The 25,910-nt window shown below is 35.7% G+C and overlaps 2 protein-coding genes across 7 annotated transcripts in view; one reads left to right on the top strand and one right to left on the bottom strand.

Moving 5' to 3' along the window:
* The window catches only part of FANCL (FA complementation group L), a 102,513-nt gene that overhangs the window by 34,742 nt on the left and 41,861 nt on the right, over positions 1-25,910 (bottom strand). For all 6 annotated transcript variants that reach the window (XM_088841429.1, XM_088841432.1, XM_088841431.1 and 3 more), the window contains 2 exons: positions 8,254-8,347; positions 3,254-3,322 (listed from right to left, as the gene is read on the bottom strand). In XM_088841429.1, coding sequence (XP_088697555.1) covers positions 3,254-3,322; positions 8,254-8,347 — 163 coding nt within the window. The remainder of the gene's footprint in view (positions 1-3,253; positions 3,323-8,253; positions 8,348-25,910) is intronic.
* Positions 1-25,910, top strand: part of VRK2 (VRK serine/threonine kinase 2) — a 172,412-nt gene that overhangs the window by 142,917 nt on the left and 3,585 nt on the right. The window lies entirely within an intron of this gene.

The raw sequence follows: 25,910 nt of genomic DNA, 5'->3' as shown, positions 1-25,910 counted from the left end.
ACAAAGTCATGCCTATTATTTTACAGAAAGAAAGGAAAATAAAGATCTTCTAAGTTTAAAGTCCAGAAACACTGAATCCAAACAGGAAATGTACAAAAAGGAGACAGGGAATTTTAAAAAATCAATTATCTGGCACCTGTTTACAATCTTTTAAATGTAAGTTTGCTGTTAGACTACAATACTACAATTCTTTAAGAACCACAACTGTTTAAAATTGTTTTAAAAAAGTAAAAAGATAGTAACTTTCACAAGCAGAATTGTTTCCAATAGGTCAATGAAAAAGAATCACACACAGCAAAGAAGTTTGATATTGTTTCATACTTTCAAAACATAAACTAACATTGCCAACACTTTTATCATGTCTAAAACACTCCAGTTCATCTGGAAATAGCAGCAAAATGCTTAACAATGTACAGCTAAACTCTAACAATGCATAATTTTAGTAGTATATGGAAAAGAAAAATAAAATCACCCCAGACCTTCACAAATGAAGATGCATCCAAATTCTATAAGCATATATAAAAAAGGCAAGTGTAAATATAATTCCTCTCATATTTAAATATGAAAAAAATATAACTTTTACAATAAACTTTCAAGGAATATCTTTTTAAAACAAGATACAAAAATTTTTCTCATTCAAGACACATAAAGCAGAAATCACAATGAAGAGATTGATAAATGTAACCACACTGAATATTAAACTTCTGATTGACAATATATATCAAAGTTAAAAAGCATGCCACAAGGATAACACACATATCCCATATAACGAATACATAATTAGTATCCAAAGTATGTAAGAAATGCTTATAATAAAAGACAAAAATTTAAGTAGGCAAAGATTATAAACACAACAATAAAGAGTATCAGTTCTTGATAGCAATTAAGATGAGAATAAAATCAGACTGGCTTAGAAAGGATGTGGGAAAGTAGAAATTACTATGCATTGCTGGGTAGGAGTATAAAGCTATACAACCAATTTGGGAAGATAACTTGGCAATGCTTAGTAATCTCAAAGAGGTACACTCCTTACAATCCAGCATTTTCACTTCAAAGCATAAACCATACTAAAGTCTCCCATGTATAAAAGGAAACGTAGAAAGATGTTTATAGCAGCACTGTTTAGCAAGAAATTGTGACCAATCACATCATTAGGACACTGAATAAACTAACTGGTGGATTCATATAATGAAATGATATAAAGCATTTAAAATGTACTATACAGGCACAAGATCACAGGTAAATCTCAGAAACAATGTTGTTTAAAAAAGACTGAAAATACTAGAGAATATGGCATAAACAAATGTAGCAAAAGAGTATGCATGGATAGCATACACATGAATTCCAGGCAAAAGATTTTCCTCTAGAAAGGGACAGAAGGAAAGAAAGGAAAGTAGAGAAGAAAAAGAGAAGTAAAATTTTAAGTCCCAGAACATTTTATTCCTAAAAGAGAGACAAAAAGATATCTGAAACAAATGTGATAACAATATTAAACATGTCAAATTTGAGTTGTGGTTAAAATGATGTCTAAATTTTTATCTGTACTATACTAAGAATTTTAATATGTTCTTTTAATTTAAAAAAAGATGCAATTCCAGTTACTACTAATTAATTCTGTGTTCTTAGAACTAATACAAAATATAAAACCTGAGATACGACATAATTAAATCTAAATCTGGACTTGAATTAATATTATAAACAAAATTTAGAAGAAATTGCTCTTAAGATTTTGTAGTGTTAGAGTCACAAACTAATTTTTTAAATGGCAGGATAAGGTAACTGCTAAACAGTCCTTTTGTGGAGATGCAAACTTCTTCACAGATTAAAGTCTGGGGAAAACTTGCATGATTAAACATGTTAAAAAAAAAACTAGGAAATTCATCAAAAACATATTCTTCACAACCTTGGGATTTTGATAAATATCAAATTATAATCTAGAGATAACAAATGGAAAGAGTAATACAATCTAGGTACAATGTTATCTCATGATCTCACATAATACATAACATTTATAAAGGCAAGCTGAAAATGGATAGTCATATTTTTCAAAAACTATGCAATTTATGTACAATTCCAATTCTTTAAAAAAAAACACAGATAGTATTTCTTATGCATTTATAACACATATCACAATACCAAAAGCAAATCAGTGTTTTTCATCACCTATATTTTGCTGTATTTTCTTGATTTCCATTGGAAAGAGGGAGGCTGTTTTGTTTTTAAAGAAGAAAATGACAAAAATATATTTTAAATGTAGATGGTATAATTTAATATTTGAAACCTCATAAAACAATGTAAATGCTATTAGGCTTTTTTTTTTAAAAACTAACAAGACAATTACTTTATATATTAGAATTTAAATGTAAGCATAAATTTTCACTTGAACCTACCAAAATTTCATAACAAAAATAAGGGTAGCCTCTACTCAGAGAGTATTTGTTAAATATCACTAGGAATTTTTTTCATTTTGCATAAGAATACAAAGATTCTCTTCATTTTGGTATCGATTTACTTGGTGAGACATTAGATTACCTGTCATTAGATTTCTCTTTGAACCTAACTACCATCCTGCCAGATCTTTAAAAGTCACACATGTCAATGTTGATGACAGAACTATTGATAATCATACCATATTTTATCTACATAATGGTACAACTACACTCCTAAATACATTAACTTGTTAGATATCACCAATGTATTGAGAAATTAAACTGACAGGAGCAGGAGAAAGAATCAAAGTAAGAATATCCCAAAGCATATGCAAAAAGAATATAGTATAAGTTCAAGGACAAACTAAGGACAAACACTTTAAAACAATAAAAACTGAATAGAAATGGCAGGATTTGTATTTTCAGCCATAACTCATTCTCCTCTGAAAAAGATTCTCTGATATTATGTCTGAAAAATTTCACCCAATTTTTAACCTACTGCTCACTGCTTTATAAAAGAGCTCCGCAGGATTTAAAATTAAAGGACAATTTCTGTCAACAGAGCTTTTTCATGTTTATTTAAAATGAAGCATAAAGATCTAAAGGCTGAATGGGGTGTCTGTGTGTGTCTATTTGGAGGATGGGGAAGGAGGCGGGGAGAGAGTCAGAAGGCAGGGAGAATGGACATCAACTGCTAGGAAATATGAAAGCAACAGTCTCAAAATCCTGTTTATAAATAAACGTTTAAAGAAAACTGAAAAAACCACTTTATAATGGCCACTTAAAATGCTTTTTAGCTACTTAAAATAAATTTAAGAATTTACCTGTGGTGTCCAGGAAACAGAAAATGGAACAGGAAAATCCACAACACAATCTGGTGCTTCTGCAGGGTACTATAAAAAAGCATAAAATTAGGGTCATTTTTGTTTCACTGTGACAATTTCACATAAAATATTTTAGAAAAACTGAATATATTAGGAAAAGTATTTCTATAAATGCAAAGGTATTATATATATTTTGCTTCTACTATTATAAAGGTGTTAAGAGCTGATAAACAGTCAACAAGCTCAAGAGGTACAAAGTGTAGTGATTTGGGGATGCCAAACCAATCAGTTTTGAATACAGAGTAATGAATTAAGTCAGTTTCTGGGCAGCAGCTAATGTGATCTGAGGGGCAAACCACACTGAATCTCAGTTTCTTTATCTTTATATGACAAATCAAAATGGTTGATATTTCATTTCCTTTCAGTCTAAAATTTAACCTCAAACAGCCTCAGTCACTATTTAAAGAGGCAATACTTGTTAAAAGAATCAAGAAATGCACAAAATGAACAAATATAGTTATCAATTAAACTATTTTCCACAACAAAGCATTTAATTTTAGCGAGAAGACAAATAAAAAGAAACAATGAAATGTCTTCTAGTGTATTAAGGAAAAACAAAATATTAGTTTTAAGAAAAATTTTTTCATGGTTGATAAACAGAAACTTAATCCCTCAATAGTTTTATACAAGCAGTGACAGCCAAAGGACTAATCACAATTCTAAGTTAACAAAGACAAAAGATAGCTTCCTTAAAATCAGTTTTGTTATTAGAGAATTCTATTACATGATTTCTCTAAGATTCAGTTTGGATTCTTAAAAGTCACATGTAATTTTTAAAATGCTCAATTCTTTTCTTTAAAAAGCTAAATTTACTAAAAAGAAAACTCATTTCAGGAAAACTCCTTTCTCTCATTTGACAAAATAACCTAAGTTTTAGATTTTCACTTTTTTCAACCTTTTATTTTTAACTACTTCTCTGCATAGCAAAAGGGCACAAAAAATTATCACAACAGTATTTGTTACAAACATCAGCCCATTTGAAATCAATGCTTCAAAAAGAATTAACATTTAATTATGACACGCTGGCTAAAAATAAACTTGTCATTGTACACTCTGACTAATGGAATCTGGCTATGTACAACTGATATCACAGTAAATACAAGGAAACCGTACAAACATAACCATGCTTGTTTGTATGGAAGAAAGGAAGATCTGGCTGAGATTACAGAAGAAGCCCAACTTCAGACAATTCAAACTATTAGATGATGTTCTTCCGATTATAACTGCTGCAATCACTAGAAAAACAATTTGCATGCAGTTTTTACCAGTCATGTGATCATCTCAAAGTAAATGCAGGCAGAGATCTTAGCTTTCTTTGGTTTATGGTTCTGCTAATTAACTCCTGACCTTGGACAAGTCATTTAACTTCTCTGGCTGTTTTATATGTAAAAATGATAGAACACAACCAAAAGCATTGTAAAATCTCTTTTCCCTCTAAAATGTGAATTTTCTGCAAAAAAAAAAAAAAAAAGTGCAAACTTTAAACCTCCTTGGGTCAAAAATGGAACATTTAGTTTACCTTGAGTTGCTGCTTTTTGTCTATTTGGCTGACAATGAACAATATCAACTCTCTAAATAATCATCAATCAAGGTTAAGAATTTAATGTTTACTGTATACAGAGTAGATAAACCCAGTAAAGTACCTGTAACTTTGGAAATCATTAAGTATAAATGGCACATTATGTTAAAAGAGAATTATGATCCTACATTTGAACAGGGCTCAGGGTACTAAATGGCACGTATGTACTGATAAAGACAGCCACAAGGAATTAAACAAAAAAGGGATCCACAAGGAGTTAAACAAAAAGCAGGTTAAAATAAATATGATTCCACATATCTGAGATAACATTCAGATATATATTTAGGTACATTTGAAGAAGGAAATGGCAACCCACTCCAGCATTCTTGCCTGGAGAATCCCAAGGACGGAAGAGCCTGGTAGATTGCCGTCTGTGGGATCACACAGAGTCGGACATGACTGAAGCGACTTAGCAGCAGCAGCATGCAATCATACAAATATGTATACAATAAATTAGACTGATCTATAAATAGCTGGCTTTACTGAGTCAATGTATAAATACTGTATTATATTCACATTCAAGATCAATTCTGTTTATATAATAAATATTATATAACTGTATCAAACCTAAAAGGCACAGTTTATATAATTCTGGATGATTAAAGGGAATCCCTAGACACTCATTTTTGGAGTTGTCTGTATTGTTGTTACCAGTCGCTCAGTCATGTGTGACTCTTTCCAACCCCATGGACCACAACACACCAGGATTCCCTGTCCTTCACCATCTCCCAGAGCTTACTCAAACTCATGTCCATTGAGTAATACTAACTATTATATATATAACTAAGTACAATACTGTAAAATGACTATCAAATTCAGTGTTTTTCAAGCCACTAGAGATTGTCAAAGTTTTACATTAGAAATCTAGTTGACAATAATAACTAAAGCGCCACATAAAGAAATAAACTGAAAAATAGGTATGGTAATTAATATAGTTTTTCAAGTCTCACTTGAAACAATTCAATCAAATTAATAACTGTAAGGGAATATAATTATATTGAGTGTATACTTTCATAACAAACAATATTTATTAGACTCTATAGCATATATTCCTACGGAAAAATTTAACCCAACTCAATTCATGACTGGACTCCTTGGCAGAATAATGCATACAAATTGCAGCAGATTATAAAAATAGTCATCAGAGTGCCCAGTTTCAGAAACATCTATGATTTGTTTTTCAAGTAGTTCTGATCTTGACCAAAGCTAAGGAAGCTCTGGGCTACCTCTTTTTTAAAGAAAAGACAAATATTTCATCTTATGGTTTAGGATGAACTGTTAATACTGCATTAAAAATACACTTATAAAAATGCCAAAATTCAACTGATTTCCTTATGGTATTCCTTTTTGATTATATGTCCACTTTTCATAGAGGAAGTCTGGACAGAATTCATATTATTTTCTTTGTGGGTTTTTGGAGACGGTGAGGCAGAGGGGCAGAACTGATAGAGTTGTATTCAAGAATAAAAACAAACACATTACTAGATATCAAAAAGTATCAGATAAAAGAAACAGGTTTGTGTATTTACAAAAATAATTATGTTGCAAGGTTTGTCAAAAAAAAAAAAAGCCTGACCCTATAAAATTCAGTTTGGATTAAGATTTTGCATTGTATTAAGGACCCTTAAACATGTAAGTTTTAGTTTTCACTGTTTTTAACTGACAATCTCAAATATTCTTAAGAAAGAAATTACCACACCTGAAAGACAACTTTGGTCTCTATGTAAACTGAACTAAATGGACAATTTAAGACTAATAAGTCATACCAACATAAGATTCAGTTTCTGTATTTTTTTTAATGCAGATTTTTTCTTCCTAATTTCTTAAAAACTCAAAGCTTTCTCTTCTTTCTCGCCAGGGCATCCATAACAGTGCTTTATAGCTTTTGGTGCTGCAAAAATTCACACCTGAAAATATTCTCCAGAGGAATATTAAAAGGGCCACCTTTATCTACTTTGAAAAATTTTAAGAAAAAGCAGAGAGGATGGACCAGTCTAGTGGCTACACATCCTCTGAATACTATCAAAAATATCATTAATTAGAATTAATAATAAAATCTTATAGATGTAGTTACAGGCAATGTAGATTTAAACCATCATCTCTCAGTTAGTAGAAAAGATGGCAAGAAATGAGGCTATCAGAAAAAATAGAATCAGGATAGGATGTATTTTAAATTCTTCATTTTTGGTCTGCATAGCAGCAACTTTTATCAATGAACAAAATATAAACAAAACTCTGAAGAAACTGACAGAACCTTGCCACTGGCAGTATGTGACCTTTGGAAGGATAAAGGCAGATTTCTCCTTGATTTAAATTTTTTTTTATTTTAATTAAAAAGGAAAATAAGTGTTTTTACTTTCACTTACTAAAAATATTCATGTAACTTATTTTACAATTAATATGTATATCCCACTAATATTTTCTCAAAACCTATCACATATGAATCTTAAAACTATAAACATTCACTGTGTAAAAAAAAGAATGAGTCATTTCTCAATCTGTCTGATATAGAGGCACTATAAGATATCAACTTTTCTGTGTCACCCCAGCACAGCTTTATATATTAATTCTCTCATGAAAAGCTTAAATGCCAGACACATTTTTAAAAAGGACAAACACAATTGATCTTTTCATCACTATAATCTTCTGAAATAGAGTTGATTGATGACTTGTAAGAACAAAAAAAAAGTTAGATGACCTGGTTTTCTCAAATTCTAATGTTTCTCAGTGATTACTAAGTATATGATTAATATCCTGAACTTGCTTGTTCTACTTATTTCTCAAAATTCACAGTGTATAATTTAAAAATGACAAAATAGCTATGCATTATGCCAATAAAATTAGTAGTTATAGATCACTAGCCTGTAAGGGCTCTATAAACAGAGGTATATAACCTCTGCAAAATTTTTAAAACCAGAAGTAAAAAAATTTCAGCCAAGAAAATAAGAAGTATCCATACATATGAGTCTGTGTTTGGGCTGTGGTGGGAAGTCAGAAATAAGAACAAAGGTAATTCATAAAAAAATAAAAGTTGAAGACAAACGACTTCTTCAGCAGAACTTGGAATAGCAGAAACTTCCAACTCTTTTCTACATAGGATGTTACAAATATAACATTATGGTACGTTTAAGCTGCCAAGCCTTATTGGATCAAACCTGAACTAAAACAGTGACATGAAATTATATCTAGGCTTTGGGAAACTTAATGGATAAATCAGAGGCATTCCAAAATAATTTCTTTAGGGGTCATATACATATATATATTTTAGAAGCAACTAGCACTTGTTTACATTGAAAACATTTTCAGAATTCACTTCACAAGGTATTTCCTGGTCAGAATAACAATCTAACGAAGCACATACCTTCGCCTTCAACTTGACAGTGATTAGATGCTCTCTACCAGAAACATCTGCTTTTAACTTGATGGTACTAAAGCAAGGATCCACATACACAAGCCTGGAGAGTAGAAGGGAATAAAAAAAGATCACAATGGGGAGGGTGAGGCTGGGGGGAGGAAGAGGTTGGGGGATGGTAGGAATTGAAAATATTTGCTATATTCCTGTTAATCCATTACAAAAATTAATCAGAGGAATTTCTGCATGCCATCCCATTATGCTGCTATAGATTTACAGCCGTTAATACACCAGCCCGGTGCCTAATGCAGTCATAGATCTCCGGATTATTTACAACGTGTGTCAAGGCTCATGCTGTGGTCAGTGAGCACTATGTTTCGGTTTTCCATCACTGGAACCTTTGGCACACACAGCATGTTCCTGTCAGACTCTACTTATGTACACATTAAACTTCCTGTCAAACTCTTTGATCCATTTCTGTAGTTTTATACAGTATGAGACTTTTATGCTTCTTTTATTTGTTTTTCTCCTCGATGAACTTCTCCTTTATTATCAATAATGTTACTGTACAAACACCTGGCTAATATTAGTTCATATACTCAAATTGATTCTCTCAGGAAAGTGCTGTATAAGCACAGGTACCGCCTGGCCTCCCAACAATAAATTTTCTTGTTGTGAAATATATAGTTTCTGACATTTAACCTGGGCATGTATTCAAGATGACTAATATTTTAAACATATAGCACAAGCACAATTGTTTTGGCTTTAAGTTGCTCTAAATGCATGAATTTTATCAAATGGAAACCGATACCCTTTGAAATAAGTCATTCTGTAAAAATACAGTCCCTTGAGTAGCATAAGCTACTGCCAAAAAGGATCAAATTTAGCAGTATATTTACTGTTGAACTGGGCACGTGGATTTTTTTTTGACGTTTTTACAATACCATTCTCTTGTAAAGATAAAAAGTAGCCTAAGAGTATTGCACAACTTATCACCCAGACTGATAACAAAACCTATTAGAGTTCAACACTAACATTAGCCTCCTAACCCAAGAATCATTTTTTTTTTAAACACTCTGTGCTGTTAAGTCACTGGCCAGATATAATAGTAAAATAGGTCAATTTCAAGAAATTCTGCGCAATAAAGCTGTGGAATACTATCTGTAATGAAAAGATCTCAAACTGAAAATACAAATCTTGAATAACAGAATAAAAAGTAAAACAGAACAATCCTTATCAACAGAAAAAAAATTTATCATAATCTACGAAAACTCTAGGTCTTAGAAAACAAATAAAGCTAAAATTATTCTAGAAATGTCTACTTACATAAAAGTATCAATGAATTTATATAGATAATCATTATTTTCTTTCAGCTTTATCTGTAAACATCACAAATTCCCCTCCCCTCCAAAATTTAGAACATAGGACTTTATCGCATGTTTTAAAATATGACTGTAAGGATTCGATACACGGGCATCTGACTCTTTGAAGACATCAACACTCCAGATTCAAGATGTTGAGAAGAACGTATGTATTTGTATCTTCTCTACTCATATACAAAAAATGGCATTTCAAAGAGACATACATAAACCCACAGTTACAAATAGCACCAACCAAAGCAAATTTTCAACAAAATTTATAAAAATGTAAAGTGGTCAGAAGTGCACTGACTGACAAAATAGATCAGAAGACAGAAAAATAATACTCTAGAAGGGACCTAGCTGGCTGAAAAAGAACGTCTACAGAATAGAGGGTATTGCTCATATGTGGGAAAAAATTAAGGAAATTTTTTAAAAATACAAGAAACCAAAATGGGAAGAGGAAATTTTAAACTAAATTATAAACAATAAAAATATGTTAAAAATGGTAATTGCTCTACCATTAGCTTTTCAGTGAAAAATATTTATGTAGTCATAAAAATTAAACTGCTTACTAATTACAATTTTTAGAACTCAGCAAAAGACAAAGCTAGCAGACTTAATTTATAGTTACAGAAATGAATGTAAATATATTTGATCATTGCAATTTAAAAGAGAGACGACAAAAACTGAGAAGTAGAAAGGGGAAAGATAGGAGGGAAGATTAGAAACATTAAAGTTTGTAATTGCTAATTTGAGAGTAAGACATACCATCTTTAAGCAGACATGTAAGAAGTTTAAGAAATAGTAAAGCTAATAGAAGAATAAAAGAATAGTGATGAAAGGAGAGAGAAGGTAGTATATGAACTGTTTATTTTTATTACAGTAATTAATCAGTATGTAATTCTGATAAATCAAGTAATGATGAATATAGACATTTTTTAAAAATACAGAAGTTACTTATGAACATTTCAGAGTGTTTGTCTCAAAGAATAAGACCAGGGATGGGAAGTGATGTGGAAAAAGCCCGTTGCTTTTCATTATAAACCCTAAATCGTTTAGAAGCACGATGAATATATAACATAGAGAAAGCAAGAAGGAACATGGAGATAGAAGGAAAAACGAAATCACCAACTAGTACTTTTCATATTCTTCATTGCTGCTTGGCATCAACATGTTCAAAATTATAGAACATCTATTAAATAAGACAGAAATAAAGTTCTAGTCTTTTGTTTGCAATCACAGGAACAAAAGATTATCTTGCCACAAAGTTTAAGATGTAGAAATAATACATTAGAGAAAAACAGGTTCATGCTCAAAGTATTGCCCTGAATCAAAAGGATTATAAGGTTAATTCCATTGAACTGTAAAACTTAATTCAAACTTTAAAAAATAATAATTCCAGGTTAATCTCAGCAAGGTCATTTAAAATGAAACACTTTACCCACATTGATTCTACTTTGAGGAAGATGGAGAAAACTAAATGTGATCATCATATTAAGTACATGTGACCTAGATTGCCAAGTGTCCTCTAGTATTTGTTCTCAGCTTCTTTCGTTTGGTAATAGGATCCCTGCCTCCACAGCACTTCCAGCTAAACCAAGCTTTGGCTGGGTACACGCCATCCAGCTAGTAACCTTTCCAGCTGCCCTTGGGTATCAGCGTATCATTAAATTTTGGCCAATGTACTACAAGCAGAAGTGGTATGTACACCTTTCAGATCATTTGTAACCAAATAGTGTCTGTACCTCCCACCACCCCTCCCATTCTCTCTTCCCATAGAGTAGAACTTAGGCTAACATGACCCATCAAAGTCCATGTAGATTTTGACTCTCTGAAGACATCAACACCCCAGATTCAAGATGCTGAGAAGAGTGTATGTATTTATATCTTCTCTCTGCTAACATACAAAAAATGGAATTTTTTAAGAACAACCTCTTAACGCAGCTTTAACTAGCAGAACTTTCTGTGATGACGGTATCTGCACTGTCCAGAGACTAGCCATTAAACACCTGTAGCTACGGAGCACTTAAAACATAGCTAATATAAATATCAATATTAGCCAACTCATTGGAAAAGACCCTGATGCTGGGAAAGATTGAAGGCAGAAGGAGAAGAGGGTGACAGAGGATGAGATGGTTGGATGGACATGAACTTGGGCAAACTGGGAGATGGTGAGGAAGAGGGAGGCCCGGTTGCAGTCTCTGGGGTTGCAGAGTCGGATAAGACTTGTTTTGTGTCAAACTCTGAGGATTTGGAGTTCTTTGTGAACAGCAACTCAGCCTGTGCCTTAACTAGCATAATATATATCTCTATTCACAACAGAAAAGAATATCTTAATGTTTGGCCTACAGAATAGATGTTAAAGGGGAAAAAGCAGTAATAAGCTCTTACAAATAAAATTAAAATCAGTTTTTCTTTAAAAAAGTTATTTTAAATATTCTATTTTACTGTTAAATTAGATAGCTTAATTTAAACAATATGAAATAATTTCTACTCATTTAAATAATACATTTGGGGAACTTTATTGGAAAACTCATTTTTTTAAGAAGCTATAAAATCATATTTAAAATTTATATTTAGAAGGAGTCTAGGTATCTACTACTTAGCTAGACATACTCTAAAATTGACTAAGAAAAAATAAAAACAAAAACATAAAATCTGAAGAAATAAAACACTATACTTTTTGCACTTTAATTTCCATTTATCATTTGCTGCATTTCTTTATAAGTTACTGCTTACAATAGGTAAATGGTACTAAACTTAAAGAGCTAAGTTTTTTAAACATTTGAAAGAGATACTTAAACTTTAGAGAGGTTTTTGTTGTTCTGGTTAATAGGTCAATGTTATTAATACAGAAAAACAAAAAGAATGTGCTTTATATCTCTTGAAATACTTGGTATTTATTTTGACCAAAAGCTTAAGTTTTATAGTTTCTTTAAATATCTAGGTGCATTTATGTAGTAATAACACCAAAAGGGAGACTGAAGACTTGCATGTTTTAATAAAAGCATCACAGTTTGTTTCCATTCTTAATCTTAACTTTTTCAAAAAATCACTTCCCTAATTGACATTTTAACTTCCTATATTTTCTGTGTGTGTGTGCTCACTCAGTTGCGTCTGACTCTTTGAGACCCCCACAGATTGTAGCATGCCAGGCTTCTCTGTCTATGGAATTTTCCAGACAAGGATACTGGAGTGGGCTGCCATTGCCTTCTCCAGGGAATCTTCCCAACCCAGGGATCAAACCCACATCTCCTGCATTGGCAGGCAGATTCTTTACCACTGCATCACCTGGGAAGCCCCATACCTCTATCCTGCCTTCTGCTAAATAATCTTTCCAAGTATCTTATTAACATATGAACCATTTACTCAAAAATATTCAGTGAGTTCCCATTGCCTGGCACATAAAGAATCCTTAGTTCAATAGTTAAGACCTTTCAGTCTGACCCTGATATTAATCCTCTTACAAAACCAACCAATGCACTTTGAAGTCCAAAAATGAATTGCACATTTCTATCACCTCTACCTTCTCTCCTCCATTCCCACCCTTTTAGTATATTAAAAAGCAGAGACATTACTTTGCCAACAAAGGTCCGTCTAGTCAAGGCTATGGTTTTTCCCGTGGTCATGTATGGATGTGAGAGTTGGACTGTGAAGAAAGCTGATCACCGAAGAATTGATGCTTTTGAACTGTAGTGTTGGAGAAGACTCTTGAGAGTCCCTTGTACCACAAGGAGATCCAACCAGTCCATACTAAGGGAGATCGATCCTGGGTGTTCATTGGAAGGACTGATGCTAAAGCTGAAACTGCAATACTTTGGCCACCTCATGCGACGAGTTGACTCACTGGAAAAGAGTCTGATGCTGGGAAAGGTTGGGGGCGGGAGGAGAAGGGGACGACCGAGAATGAGATGGCTGGATGGCATCACCGACTCTGTGGACATGAGTTTGAGTGAACTCCAGGAGTTGGTGATGGACAGGGAGGCCTGGCGTGCTGTGATTCATGGGGTCGCAGAGAGTCGGACACGACTGAGCGACTGAACTGAACTGAACTGAACTGAACTGAATATTACTTCCAAACTTTCCCAATGTTCACCTCCTCTAAGAACCTTCCTAAATTATCTGTAGTGCAAAAACACTTCACCTTTCTCAAAACTATCATACAGCTCCTTTTCATGGAAGTTTTGCCTTCCAATCAAGTAACTTTTTAAAACAAGGAATATATGTTTTATTAATATTTACCCATGGATTGTCAATGTTCTATGTATCAAATAACATAAACAAGTTGCTGTCAGACTGGTTCATATTTACTGATTCACATGTAAGTCTTACACAATTAAAGCAAATTATGTTTAGATACACTAAACATATTACCAATTTAGAAAGACAATTTTTCAGTATCAAATAATTTGCACTCAGTGATTTGGATATATGTATGAGGTAAAAGCACTCTATAAAGGTAATTCAGAAAGTCATACTTTTAACATCTATATTCTTTTGCGTTATGCAACGAAATTATTGTGATCATTAAATCATGACACTAATATATGTTGTAAAACTCATATGTAGTTGGATCTTTTTGGTGAACTATAATCTCAAGAAATTTAAACTTACTTTACAGAAGGAATTATTTGAGTCACATAACTTACATTCCTTTTAAATATCATTGGTTTCATTTAAAAAATGAAAATTTTGTGATTCTGAGAGGTTGTTACTTGCCCAAGATCACACAGCTGATAAGCCAGAATTAAAGTCCTTGTCTAATTACTGTAATTAATTTAGTCTTAACAAGTATGTTCATTTCTTCCAATATGTTATAAAAATGTTTTAAATGCACTGATAATTACAGAAAATATCACCATCAATGAATTAAGTCTACTGCAAAAACACTGGAATTAACTAAAAATATAATTCAATATATATTGACAATATTTCAGCATTACAACAAATTTAGTAAAATTTAACCCTTTACCAAAACAAATTTCAAAGGCCAAATACTTTAATTCTACCCAGTCTAAATGATAAATAATATTGTCCAGAAGGGACAAAAACATCAGATCATACCTCCTGTCTGAATCATTAAATTTCTACAGTCATGTGATTACTATAACAAACATCATTGTTGTTCAGTTGCTAACTCGTGTCCACCTCTTTGCGACCACATGGAATGTAGCATGTCAGGATTCCCTGTCCTTCACTATCTCCTGTGGCTTGGTCAAACTCATATCCGTGATGTTGATGATGCCATCCAACCATCTCATCCTCTATCACCCGCTTCTCCTCCTGCCTTCCATCATTCCCAGCATCAGCGTCTTTTCCAATCAGTAGGCTTCTCACAACAGTTGGCCAAAGTATTGGAGCTTCAGCTTTAGCATCAAGTCATTCCAATGAATATTCAGGGTTTAATTCCTTTAGGATTGACTGGTTTGATCACCCTGCTGTCAAAGGGACTCTCAAGAGTCTTCTCCAGCACCACAATTCAAAAGCATCAATTCTTCACCATTCAGCCTTCTTTATGGCCCAATTCTCACACCAGTACATGACTACTAGGAAAACCATGAAAGTGAAAGTCGCTCAGTCATGTCCAACTCTTTGTGACCCCATGGACTAAACGGTCCATGGAATACTCAAGACCAGAATACTGGAGTGGGTAGCCTTTCCCTTCTTCAGGGGATCTTCCCAACCCAGGGATTGAACCCAAGTCTCTGGCATTGCAGGCAGATTCTTTACCAGCTGAGCCACGAGGGAAGCAAAAGAATACTGGAGTGGGTAGCCTATCCTTTTTCCAGAGGATCTTCCCCACCCAGGAATAGAACTGGGGTTTCCTGAATTGCAGGCGGCTTCTTTACCAACTGAGCAATCAGGGAACCTGTCAGAAAAACCATAGCTAAACATAAGGTTCCCTGGTGGCTCAGAGGTTAAAGCATCTGCCTGCAATGCAGGAGACCTGGGTTCGATCCCTGGCTCAGGAAGATCCCCTGGAAAAGGAAATGGCAACCCACTCCAGTATTCTTACCTGGAGAATCCCATGGGTGGAGGAGCCTGGTGGGCTACAGTTCATGGAGTTGCAAAGAGTCGGACACAACTGAGTGTCTTCACTTCACTTCACTTAAAACATAAGGTGACCTATAAACAAAATGACTGCATTTTTTTCAAACTGGGACACATTTGCCTTTTCATACCGATCATGGGGTTCTTAAGGCAAGAATACCGAAGTAGATTGCCATACCCTTCTCCAGTGGACCATGTTTTGTTAGAACTCTCCACCACGACCCATCCATCTTAGATGGCCGTACATGGCATGGCTCATAGTTTCATTGAGTTAGACAAGGCTGTGGTCCCTGTGATCAGATTGCTTAGTTTTCTGTGATTATGGTTTTCAGTCTGTCTGCCCTTTGATGGAGAAGGATAAGCAGCTGATGGGAGAGACTGACTGAGGGGGAAACTGGCTCTTGTTCTGATGGGTGGAGCCATGCTCAGTAAATCTTTAATTCAATTCTCTGTCCATGCGCAGGGCTGTGTTCCCTCCCTGTTATTTGACCTGAGGGCAAACTATGGTGAAAGTAATGAAAATAATGGTAACCTCCTTCAGAAAGTCCCATGCACACACTGCTACACTCACTGACCCCAACCCTGCAGCAGGCCACTGCCAACCCACACCTCCAACAGAGACTCCTGAACACACACGAGCAAGTCTGAGTCAGTCTTGTGGGGTCACTGCTACTTTCTCCTGGTGGGCTCAAGGTTCTGTTTGTGCCCTCCAAGAGTCTGTTTCAAAAGTCCTGTGAGGTAAAGTCCGATGCCATAAAGAGCAATACTGCATAGGAATCTGGACTGTTAGGTCCATGAATCAAGGCAAATTGGAAGTGGTCAAACAGGAGAAGAGTGAACGTCGACATCTTAGGAATCAAGAGAACTAAAATGGACTGGAATGGGTGAATTTAACTCAGATGACCACTGTATCTACTGTGGGCAAGAATCCCTTAGAGGAAATGGAGTAGCCATCATAGTGAACAAACGAGTCTGAAATGCAGTACTTGGATTCAATCTCAAAAAAGACAGAATGATCTCTGTTCATTTCCAAGGCAAATCATTCAATATCACAGTAATCTATGTCCCAACCAGTAATGCTAAAGAAGCTGAAGTTGAGCAGTTCTATGAAGACCTACAAGACCTTCTAGAATTAACACCCCCAAAAAGATGTCCCTTTCATTATAGGGGACTGGAATGCAGAAGTAGGAAGTCAAGAGATACCTGGAATAACAGGCAAATTTGGCCTTGGAGTACAGAATGAAGCAGGGCAAAGTCTAATAGAGTTCTGCCAAGAGAACACACTGGTCATAGCAAATACCTTCTTCCAACAACACAAGAGAAGACTCTACTTATGGACATCATCAGATGGTCAATACCAAAAACAGACTGATTATATTTTTTTGCAGCCAAAGATGTAGAAGCCCTATACAGTCAGCAAAAACAAGACCTGAAGCTGACGGTGGCTCAGATCATGAACTCCTTATTGCCAAATTCATACTGAAATTGAAGAAAGTAGGGAAAACCACTAGACCATTCAGGTATGACCTAAATCAAATCCCTTACGATTATACAGCAGAAGTAAGAAACAGATTCAAGGGATTAGATCTGATAGACAGAGTACCTGAAAAACTATGAATGGAGGTTTGTGACACTATACAGGAGGCAGAGATCAACACCATCCCTAAGAAAAAGAAATGCAAAAAGTCAAAATGGTTGTCTGAGGAGGCCTTAAAAATAGCTGTGAAAAGAACAGAAGTGAAAGGCAAAGGAGATAAGGAAAGATATACCCATTTGAATGCAGACTTCCAAAGAATATCAAGGAGAGGTAAGAAAGCCTTCCTCAATGAAAAATGCAAAGAAATAGAAGGAAACAATAGAATAGGGAAGATTAGAGATCTCTTCAAGAAAATCAGAGATATCAAGAAAACATTTCATGCAAAGATGGGCATGATAAAGGACAAAAATGGAATGGACCTAACAGAAGCAGAAGATATTAAGAAGAGGTGGCAAGAATACACAGAACTGTATAAAAAGATCTTCATGATGCAGATAACCACGATGGTGTGATCACTCACCTAGAGCCAGGCATCCTGAAATGTGAAGTCAAGTGAGCCATAGGAAGCATCACTATGAACGAAGCTAGTGGAGGTGATGGAATTCCAGTTGAGCTATTTCAAATCCTAAAAGATGATATTGTAAAAGGGCTGCACTCAATATGTCAGCAAATCTGAAAAACTCAGCAGTGGCCACAGGACTCGAAAAGGTCAGTTTTCATTCCAATCCCAAAGAAAGGCAATGCCAAAGAATATTCAACTACTGCACAATTGCACTCATCTCACAAGCTACCAAAGTAATGCTCAAAATTCTCCAAACCAGGCTTCAACAGTACGTGAACCGTGAACTTCCAGATGTTCAATGTGGATTTAGAAAACGCAGAGGAACCGAAGATCAAATTGCCAACATCTGCTGGATCACTGAAAAAGCAAGAGAGTTCCAGAAAAACATCTATTTCTGCTTTATTGACTATACCAAAGCCTTTGACTGTGTGGATCACAATAAACTGGAAAACTCTTCAAGAGATGGGAAGACCAGACCACCCTACCTGCCTCTTGAGAAATCTGTATGCAGATCAAGAAGCAACAGTTAGAACTGGACACAAAACAACAGACTGGTTCCAAATAGGGAAAGGAGTAAGTCAAGGCTGTATATTGTCACCCTGCTTATTTAACTTATATGCAGAGTACATCATGAGAAACGCTGCACTGGATGAAGCATAAGCTGGAATCAAGATTGCCAGGAGAAATATCAATAACCTCAGAAATGAAGATGACACCACACTCATGGCAGAAAATGAAGAAGAACTAAGAGCATCTTGATGAAAGTGAAAGAGGAGAGTGAAAAAATTGGCTTAAAGCTCAACATTTAGAAAACTAAGATCATGGCATCTGATCCCATCACCTCATGGCAAATAGATGGGGAAACAGTGGAAACACTGACAGACTTTATTTTTTTGGACTCCAAAATCACTGCAGATGGTGATTGCAGCCATGAAATTAAAAGATACTTGCTCCTTGGAAGAAAAGTTATGTCCAACCTAGACAGCATATTAAAAAGCAGAGACATTACTTTGCAACAAAGTTCCATCTAGTCAAAGCCATGGTTTTCCCAGTAGTCATATATGGATATGACAGCTGCACTATAAAGAAAGCTGAGCGCTGAAGAATTGATGCTTTTGAAATGTGGTGTTGGAGAAGACTCTTGAGAGTCCCTTGGACTTCAAGGAGATCCAACCAGTCCATCCTAAAAGGAATCAGTCCTGAATATTCTTTGGAAGGACTGAAACTGAAGCTGAAACTGCAATCCTTTGGCCACCTGATGCGAAGAACTGACTCACTGGAAAAGACCCTGATACTGGGAATGATTGAAGGCGGGAGGAGAAGGGGATGACAGAGGATGAGATGGTTGGATGACATCACCAACTCAACGAAAATGAGTCTGAGTAAACTCTGGGAGTTGGTTTTGGACAGGGAGGCCTGTCATGCTGCAGTCCACAGGCTCGTAGCATCGGACACAACTGAGCAACTGAACTGAACTGTAATGGGACACATTTGAGACTAAAATCGGCCAAGATAAAATGAATTAGTTAGGACTATCCTAAGTAAAGTGAGATATAGATCAACCATTCTATTATGTTGGTGCAAACTTAACTGCAGTTTTAGACAGCGAATTTTAAATAATTTTAACTAGGCTCAAACACATTGTTATTAATCAAAATAGGGAATCATTACAATCAACACATTTCTGTCAAGGAGAAATAACTTTGTTTATTCCTGTAGTGCAAAATTCCATGCCCCAGAATTCAATCAACTCTTGGAAAGCATTTTCTGCCTCCTGCTTGTTGTAGAAGCGTTTTCCCTGCAAAAAGTTGCTTGAAGTAATGGTTGGTTCACAAGAGTTCTGGTGAATATGGAGAATAAGGCAAAACCTCGTAACCCAATTAATTCAACTTTTGAAGCATTGGTTGTGCAACTTGCTGAAAAACTGGGTCCTCTCTGTTAATCAACGCCAGGTGCAAGCATTGAAGTTTTCAATAGTTCTCATTGATTTGCTGAGCATACTTCTCAGATACAATGGTTTCACTAGGATTCAGAAACCTGTACTAAATCAGACTGTCAGCAGACCACCAAACAACCATCAAACACAGACCATGACCTTTTTTGGGTGCAAGTTTGGCCGTGGGAAGTGCTTTGGAGCTTCTTCTCAGTCCAACCCTCCAACCGTGGAGCTGCTGGTTATAATATAAAATAATATAATGTAATATTATTGGTTATAATATAAAATCCACTTTTTGTCACATGTCACAATCTGATGGAGAAACGGTTCATTGTTGATGCCCAGAATAAGAGAAGACTGCACTTCAAAATGACGATTTTTTTAAATCTGCGGTCAGCTCATGATGCACCCACTTATCTAGTTTTCTCACCTTTCCAATTTTCTTCAAATGCTTAATGACTGTAGAATGGTTGATGTTGAGTTCTTCAGCAACTTCTCACGTAGTTGTAAGAGGATCAGCTTCAGTGATGCTCTCAACTGGTTGCTGTGAACTTCAGATGGCCTGCCACTACACTCATCTTCAAGGCTCTTGTCTCCTCTGCAAAACTTTTTGAACCACCACTGCACCATATGTTCAGTTGGCATTTTCTGGGCCAAATGCATTTTTGATGTTGTGAGTTGTTTCCTCTGCTTTATGACCCATTTTGAACTCAAGAAAATTGCTCGAATTTGCTTTTTGTCTAACATCATTTCCATAGTCTAAAACAAACAGCAAGTTGTCATTAGCAAAAAAATCGTAAAGTGAGAAATGTGAATTAAAATGATGTATAACATAACCACATTAAATGTATTTTAATATCAAATGTAAAACTTCAACAGTGCAAAACCGCAATTATTTTTGCACCAACATAATGAAAAGCAAACAATGCTTTCAACATCAGGACATCCTTAATACCAAGCAGAAAATCCTGTTAAACCCTAAGGGTTCTGCTTAATTATTACTGTTTTAATGAGCTATTCTGTAACACAACACAAGCAAAAGTTAACAGAAAGCTATCAAGACACATTTTTGTATCACTCACTTTTTTGAGCCAGTTATGAAACCCAAAGTTATACACAACTTCATCTTACCCTAGGACAACTTGTGTTTTTAGTGTGTTCTTACAAAAGCTGCAGCATATAAATTATAATGGCGATCAAACTTAAGACTAGCTACTAATTCTCACTGTTTCTATTTTTTAAAAAGGTATACAAATATAGAGAAGAAAGGAAAGATTTCAATCATATTTTAAATATTTCCTTTTTTCTAACTTTTTTGTTTTCACAAGACCGGATCCTATAGAGTTGATATGTCAAGTATGTAATTTAAAAATACAGCTAAGTTTTCCTTACCTTAAAAAAAATCCTTCTTTTTATGATTGGATTTCACTATTCCACTAACAAATCTACAAGATTATTATTTACAGTGTAAGTAAAATATAGACTGTATTGACATGGTCGAGGAATAATGAGAGTCTGAAAATCCATTTACATCCATTTGTCATGCAAATCACTATATATGTTATTTTTTTCAAATATTTTAAATTAAGAAGTTAGCCAGCTGCTCAGGCAGGGCCTCAAAAGGTAACAAATCTAGCATGAAGACAGTAGTTCAGGTCTCATTTTTAACTCCATGGGTCCTGAAATGCAGTAGCATCAGTGTCTCAAGTGTACTAGGCCTGATTTAAGAATTAAGTCACAAAAATATAATTGAAAGATGTTCCTGCTTTGCCAGACAGTGGTGGATAAATACTGACAAAACCTTACTATATGGCTTCTCACAATCCATGCAGACAACTTCTCTTCTGCTAACACATTATTTGTAAAGACTATGAAACAAATGATTAGGTAGCAGCAGGTACATTCTAATTCAATCATGCATCCTAATTACTATAATTAAACTATGATTTTTCATAAATCTAAGCAACAGATTTGAAAACTATCATTTTTTCACATGGCCAATTTTTTCCATAAGGAGAGTCACACTTTGAGGCTGAAACTAATAAAATCTATGTCCAATTACTTGAGGGAGCTTTACTAAAGGCTCCATACCACAGCCATCTCCAGAGTACAACTCCAAGAAGCATCGTCAAGCCAAATACCAGAGCACCGTTATGTAGCCAGCCTTGGCCATGTACACGCATCTTATAAGCAAAGTTGAGGAAAAAATACACATCTTGAAACTTTTTCAGAGAATTAAATAGGATTGCCAGGAGAAATATCAATAACCTCAGATATGCAGATGACACCACCCTCATGGCAGAAAGTGAAGAGGAACTAAAAAGCCTCTTGATGAAAGTGAAAGAGGAGAGTGAAAAAGTTGGCTTGAAGTTCAACATTCAGAAAACTAAGATCATGGCATCTGGTCCCATCACTTCATGGGAAATAGATGGGGAAACAGTGGAAACAGTGTCAGACTTTATTTTCTGGGCTCCAAAATCACTGCAGATGGTGACTGCAGCCATGAAATTAAAAGACGCTTACTCCTTGGAAGGAAAGTTATGACTAACCTAGATAGCATATTAAAAAGCAAAGACATTACTTTGCCAATCAAGGTACGTCTAGTCAAGGCTATGGTTTTTCCAGTAGTCATGTATGGATGTGAGAGTTGGACTGTGAAGAAAGTTGATCGCCGAAGAATTGACGCTTTTGAACTGTGGTGCTGGAGAAGACTCTTGAGAGTCCCTTGGACTGCAAGGAGATCCAACCAGTCCATTCTAAAGGAGATCAATCCTGGATGTTCATTGGAAGGACTGATGCTGAAGCTGAAACTCCAATACTTTGGCCACCTCATGCGAAGAGTTGACTCACTGGAAAAGACTCTGATGCTGGGAAGGATTGGGGGCAGGAGGAGAAGGGGACAACAGAGAATGAGATGGCTGGATGGCATCACCGACTCGATGGACATGAGTCTGAATAAACTCCGGGAGTTGGTGATGGACAGGGAGGCCTGGCGTGCTGTGATTCATGGGGTCACAAAGAGTGGGACACAACTGAGTGATTGAACTGAACTGATAAAGTAGCTAGCAGGAATTTATAATTAGAATTTCCTATATATAATAACCTTAGTCTAAAGGGAAGACAAACATTAATACTGTGATGAATGCTACAGTAGAGCATTCATATCCTTACCTTGGCTTTCATCTATTATCTGAGTTAGAGACCTGTTTCTTTTTTTCTCCCATATCAGAGGAATGTGTATAAAGCAAAGCAAAAGTCGGTACTTTCTATGTATCTATAAAAACACTTATTCCATAAAATATTTTATATACTTGCACTACTTCTAACTTTGTTGCTCACAACTCTCAAAAAATCCTTTAAGTATATTCCATAATATCTACCTGAGTTAGAATTAAGTACTACTGGAATCATCTACTTAAATCTGATTCTTCTAGTAGATGTAAGTTCCATGAGGAATCTTAAGTCTTACGTATGTATCTTCAAGCTGGAATCAAGATTGCTGGGAGAAATATCAATAACCTCAGATATGCAGATGACACTACCCTTATGGCAGAAAGTGAAGAGGAACTCAAAAGCCTCTTGATGAAAGTGAAAGAGGAGAGTGAAAAGGTTGGCTTGAAGCACAACATTCAGAAAACAAAGATCATGGCATCTGGTCCCATCACTTCATGGGAAATAGATGGAAAAACAGTGGAAACAGTGTCAGACTTTGTTTTTTTGGGCTCCAAAATCACTGCAGATGCTGATTGCAGCCATGAAATTAAAAGACGCTTGCTCCTTGGAAGGAAAGTTATGACCAACCTTGATAGTATATTAAAAAGCAGAGACATTACTTTGCCGACCAAGGTCCGTCTAGTCAAGGCAATGGTTTTTCCCGTGGTCATGTATGGATGTGAGAGTTGGACTGTGAAGAAAGCTGATCGCCGACGAATTGATGCTTTTGAACTGTGGTGTTGGAGAAGACTCTTGAGAGTCCCTTATACTGCAAGGAGATCCAACCAGTCCATTCTAAAGGAGATCAATCCTGGATGTTCATTGGAGGGACTGATGCTAAAGCTGAAACTCCAATACTTTGGCCACCTCATGAGACGAGTTGACTCACTGGAAAAGACTCTGATGCTGGGAAAGGTTGGGGGCGGGAGGAGAAGGGGACGACGGAGAATGAGATGGCTGGATGGCATCACCGACTCTGTGGACATGAGTTTGAGTGTACTCCGGGAGTTGGTGATGGACAGGGAGGCCTGGCGTGCTGTGATTCATGGGGTCGCGGAGAGTCGGACACGACTGAGCGACTGAACTGAACTGAACTGATGTATCTTCACTGCCTTATATTACAGGCATTCAATAAATAATAGGTGGAAGAAAATAAATTATTCAAAAATCTGGTATTTGCATACTCAATGCTTCAACTAATCCTCATTATTGGAGTTCTCCCAATAATGTCACATCTACTTAGAAATTGCCTCAAACTATCAAAATAACAGAAATAAAACAAGAACATTGCTTCTTCCCTTTCCAAGGCCCTTCTACATCCCTATCTTCTAAACACTAAAATCTTAATATTTAAGCATCAGAAAATAAGTCAAAGTAAGTTTTCTCTTCTATCACTTCAGATCCAAAGAATAATCAGGTCCATGACATCGATGGCTCAGATGTTAAAGAATCTGCTGGCAATGCAGGAGACCTGGGTTCGATCCGTGGGTCAAAAAGATACCCTGGAGAAGGGAATGGCTACCCACTCCAATATTTTTGCCAGGAGAACTCCATGGACAGAGAAGCCTGGTGGTCTACAGTCCACAGGGCTGCGAACAGTAGGACATGCCTGAGCAACTTTCACTTTCATGACATCAATGCCTGAAGAAAAATCTTCGTAACTTCAGCAGGACTATTAAACGCACACCTCAATTCATTACTTGTCTTCTCTGTCTCTAAAAAAGGTTTCATCTATCCCAAATCCTATTCAGGAATGACACCTTATCAGATAAGGTTAATTTCACAAATATGCACTAACCAGTTCTCAATCTCACCATAATGGTACATTTAAAATTATACATAACATCCATTTCTGGCTAAAAAATGGAGTACCTTAGACCAATACGTCCAATGAGAATAACTAAAGCAGCCTCATGACAAGGAAAAGAAAAAGAGAGTTTCAAGGTGTCAAAAAATTGCTAAGGCAACCAGGACTTGACAGACCAAGGTCCTGAAGAAGGGGGAACAGAGAAGAAGTAAGACAAGGCTTCAGGCATTTTTCCCTCAGGGTATCTAGCAATTCCCCCAGGGGAAGAAAAGGAGGATCTGAGGAAATGGGGCAAGCAGAGAGTTATTAGTAAGTAGCCAAACAAACAGAAACAAAAAAACAAAAACCAACTCAGCAGCATTTCTGGCAAGCTCATGAGAATAGAGGAATAAAAATAAAAGACTTAAAGGTCCAGAATCTGATGAAAAGGTAGGGTCAGACACTGGAGCCTAATATTCTGATAATTTTTCATCAAAACTTTTCGTAAATTGCAAGGTATAAGAGGATAAAAAGACAACCAGAAAGCCAATGAAAAACCAAGTGTAATATTTAGAAATCTCATAATACTGAAGAGAAATTAATTACAATTTAGAACCCACCAGTGGGAAAAAGTCCCAGTGAACATACCTATGCTCTCAGTGGGAATCCCTGGAGGGCTAACTATAAAAGCAAAGTAAACAAGATGCATATGAAGCACTGCTCAAAATGGAGCCCAGACTCTAATGGAGAGGTAAACTAGCCTTACAAAGATTAGAGTTTAGGATCTACCAAGGGAGAAATTCAAATGAACACACTTGGCTCTTGCTTGAAGGCTCTGGAGGGTTATAGCCTGGGGGTGGAGGGGGGACAATGAGAACCCTGCAAAAACTACAACCCATCCTGAATCATTTCAGTCTCTATGGCAACTTGCCCCCACTTTATTTTCCGAGCAAAAAATAAATGAATAAATCCTTTGTAGAAGAAAATATCATCCAGAGCCTCTAAGTTTTTTAATACACAATTTCCAACACTCAACAAAAGATTATCAGGCATAGCAATGAAGCCTGAATGGCCAAGGGCAAAACACTGAAGAACAGCCAGCAGGATAGTGAAAAAAGGAAAAAGGGGCATTAGCTAGATTGCACAGAAATTAAGACAGCTTCCTCATTTCTCCCCTTCTTGCTTTTGTTTTTTTTAAGAAAAAGCAATCATGTTACTGC

Source organism: Moschus berezovskii, chromosome 11 (genome assembly GCF_049115385.1).
Source record: "Moschus berezovskii isolate FMDL1 chromosome 11, NW_MosBer_1.0, whole genome shotgun sequence".
Classification (NCBI taxonomy): Eukaryota; Metazoa; Chordata; class Mammalia; order Artiodactyla; family Moschidae; genus Moschus; species Moschus berezovskii.
This window is presented reverse-complemented; position numbering and strand designations above follow the sequence as displayed.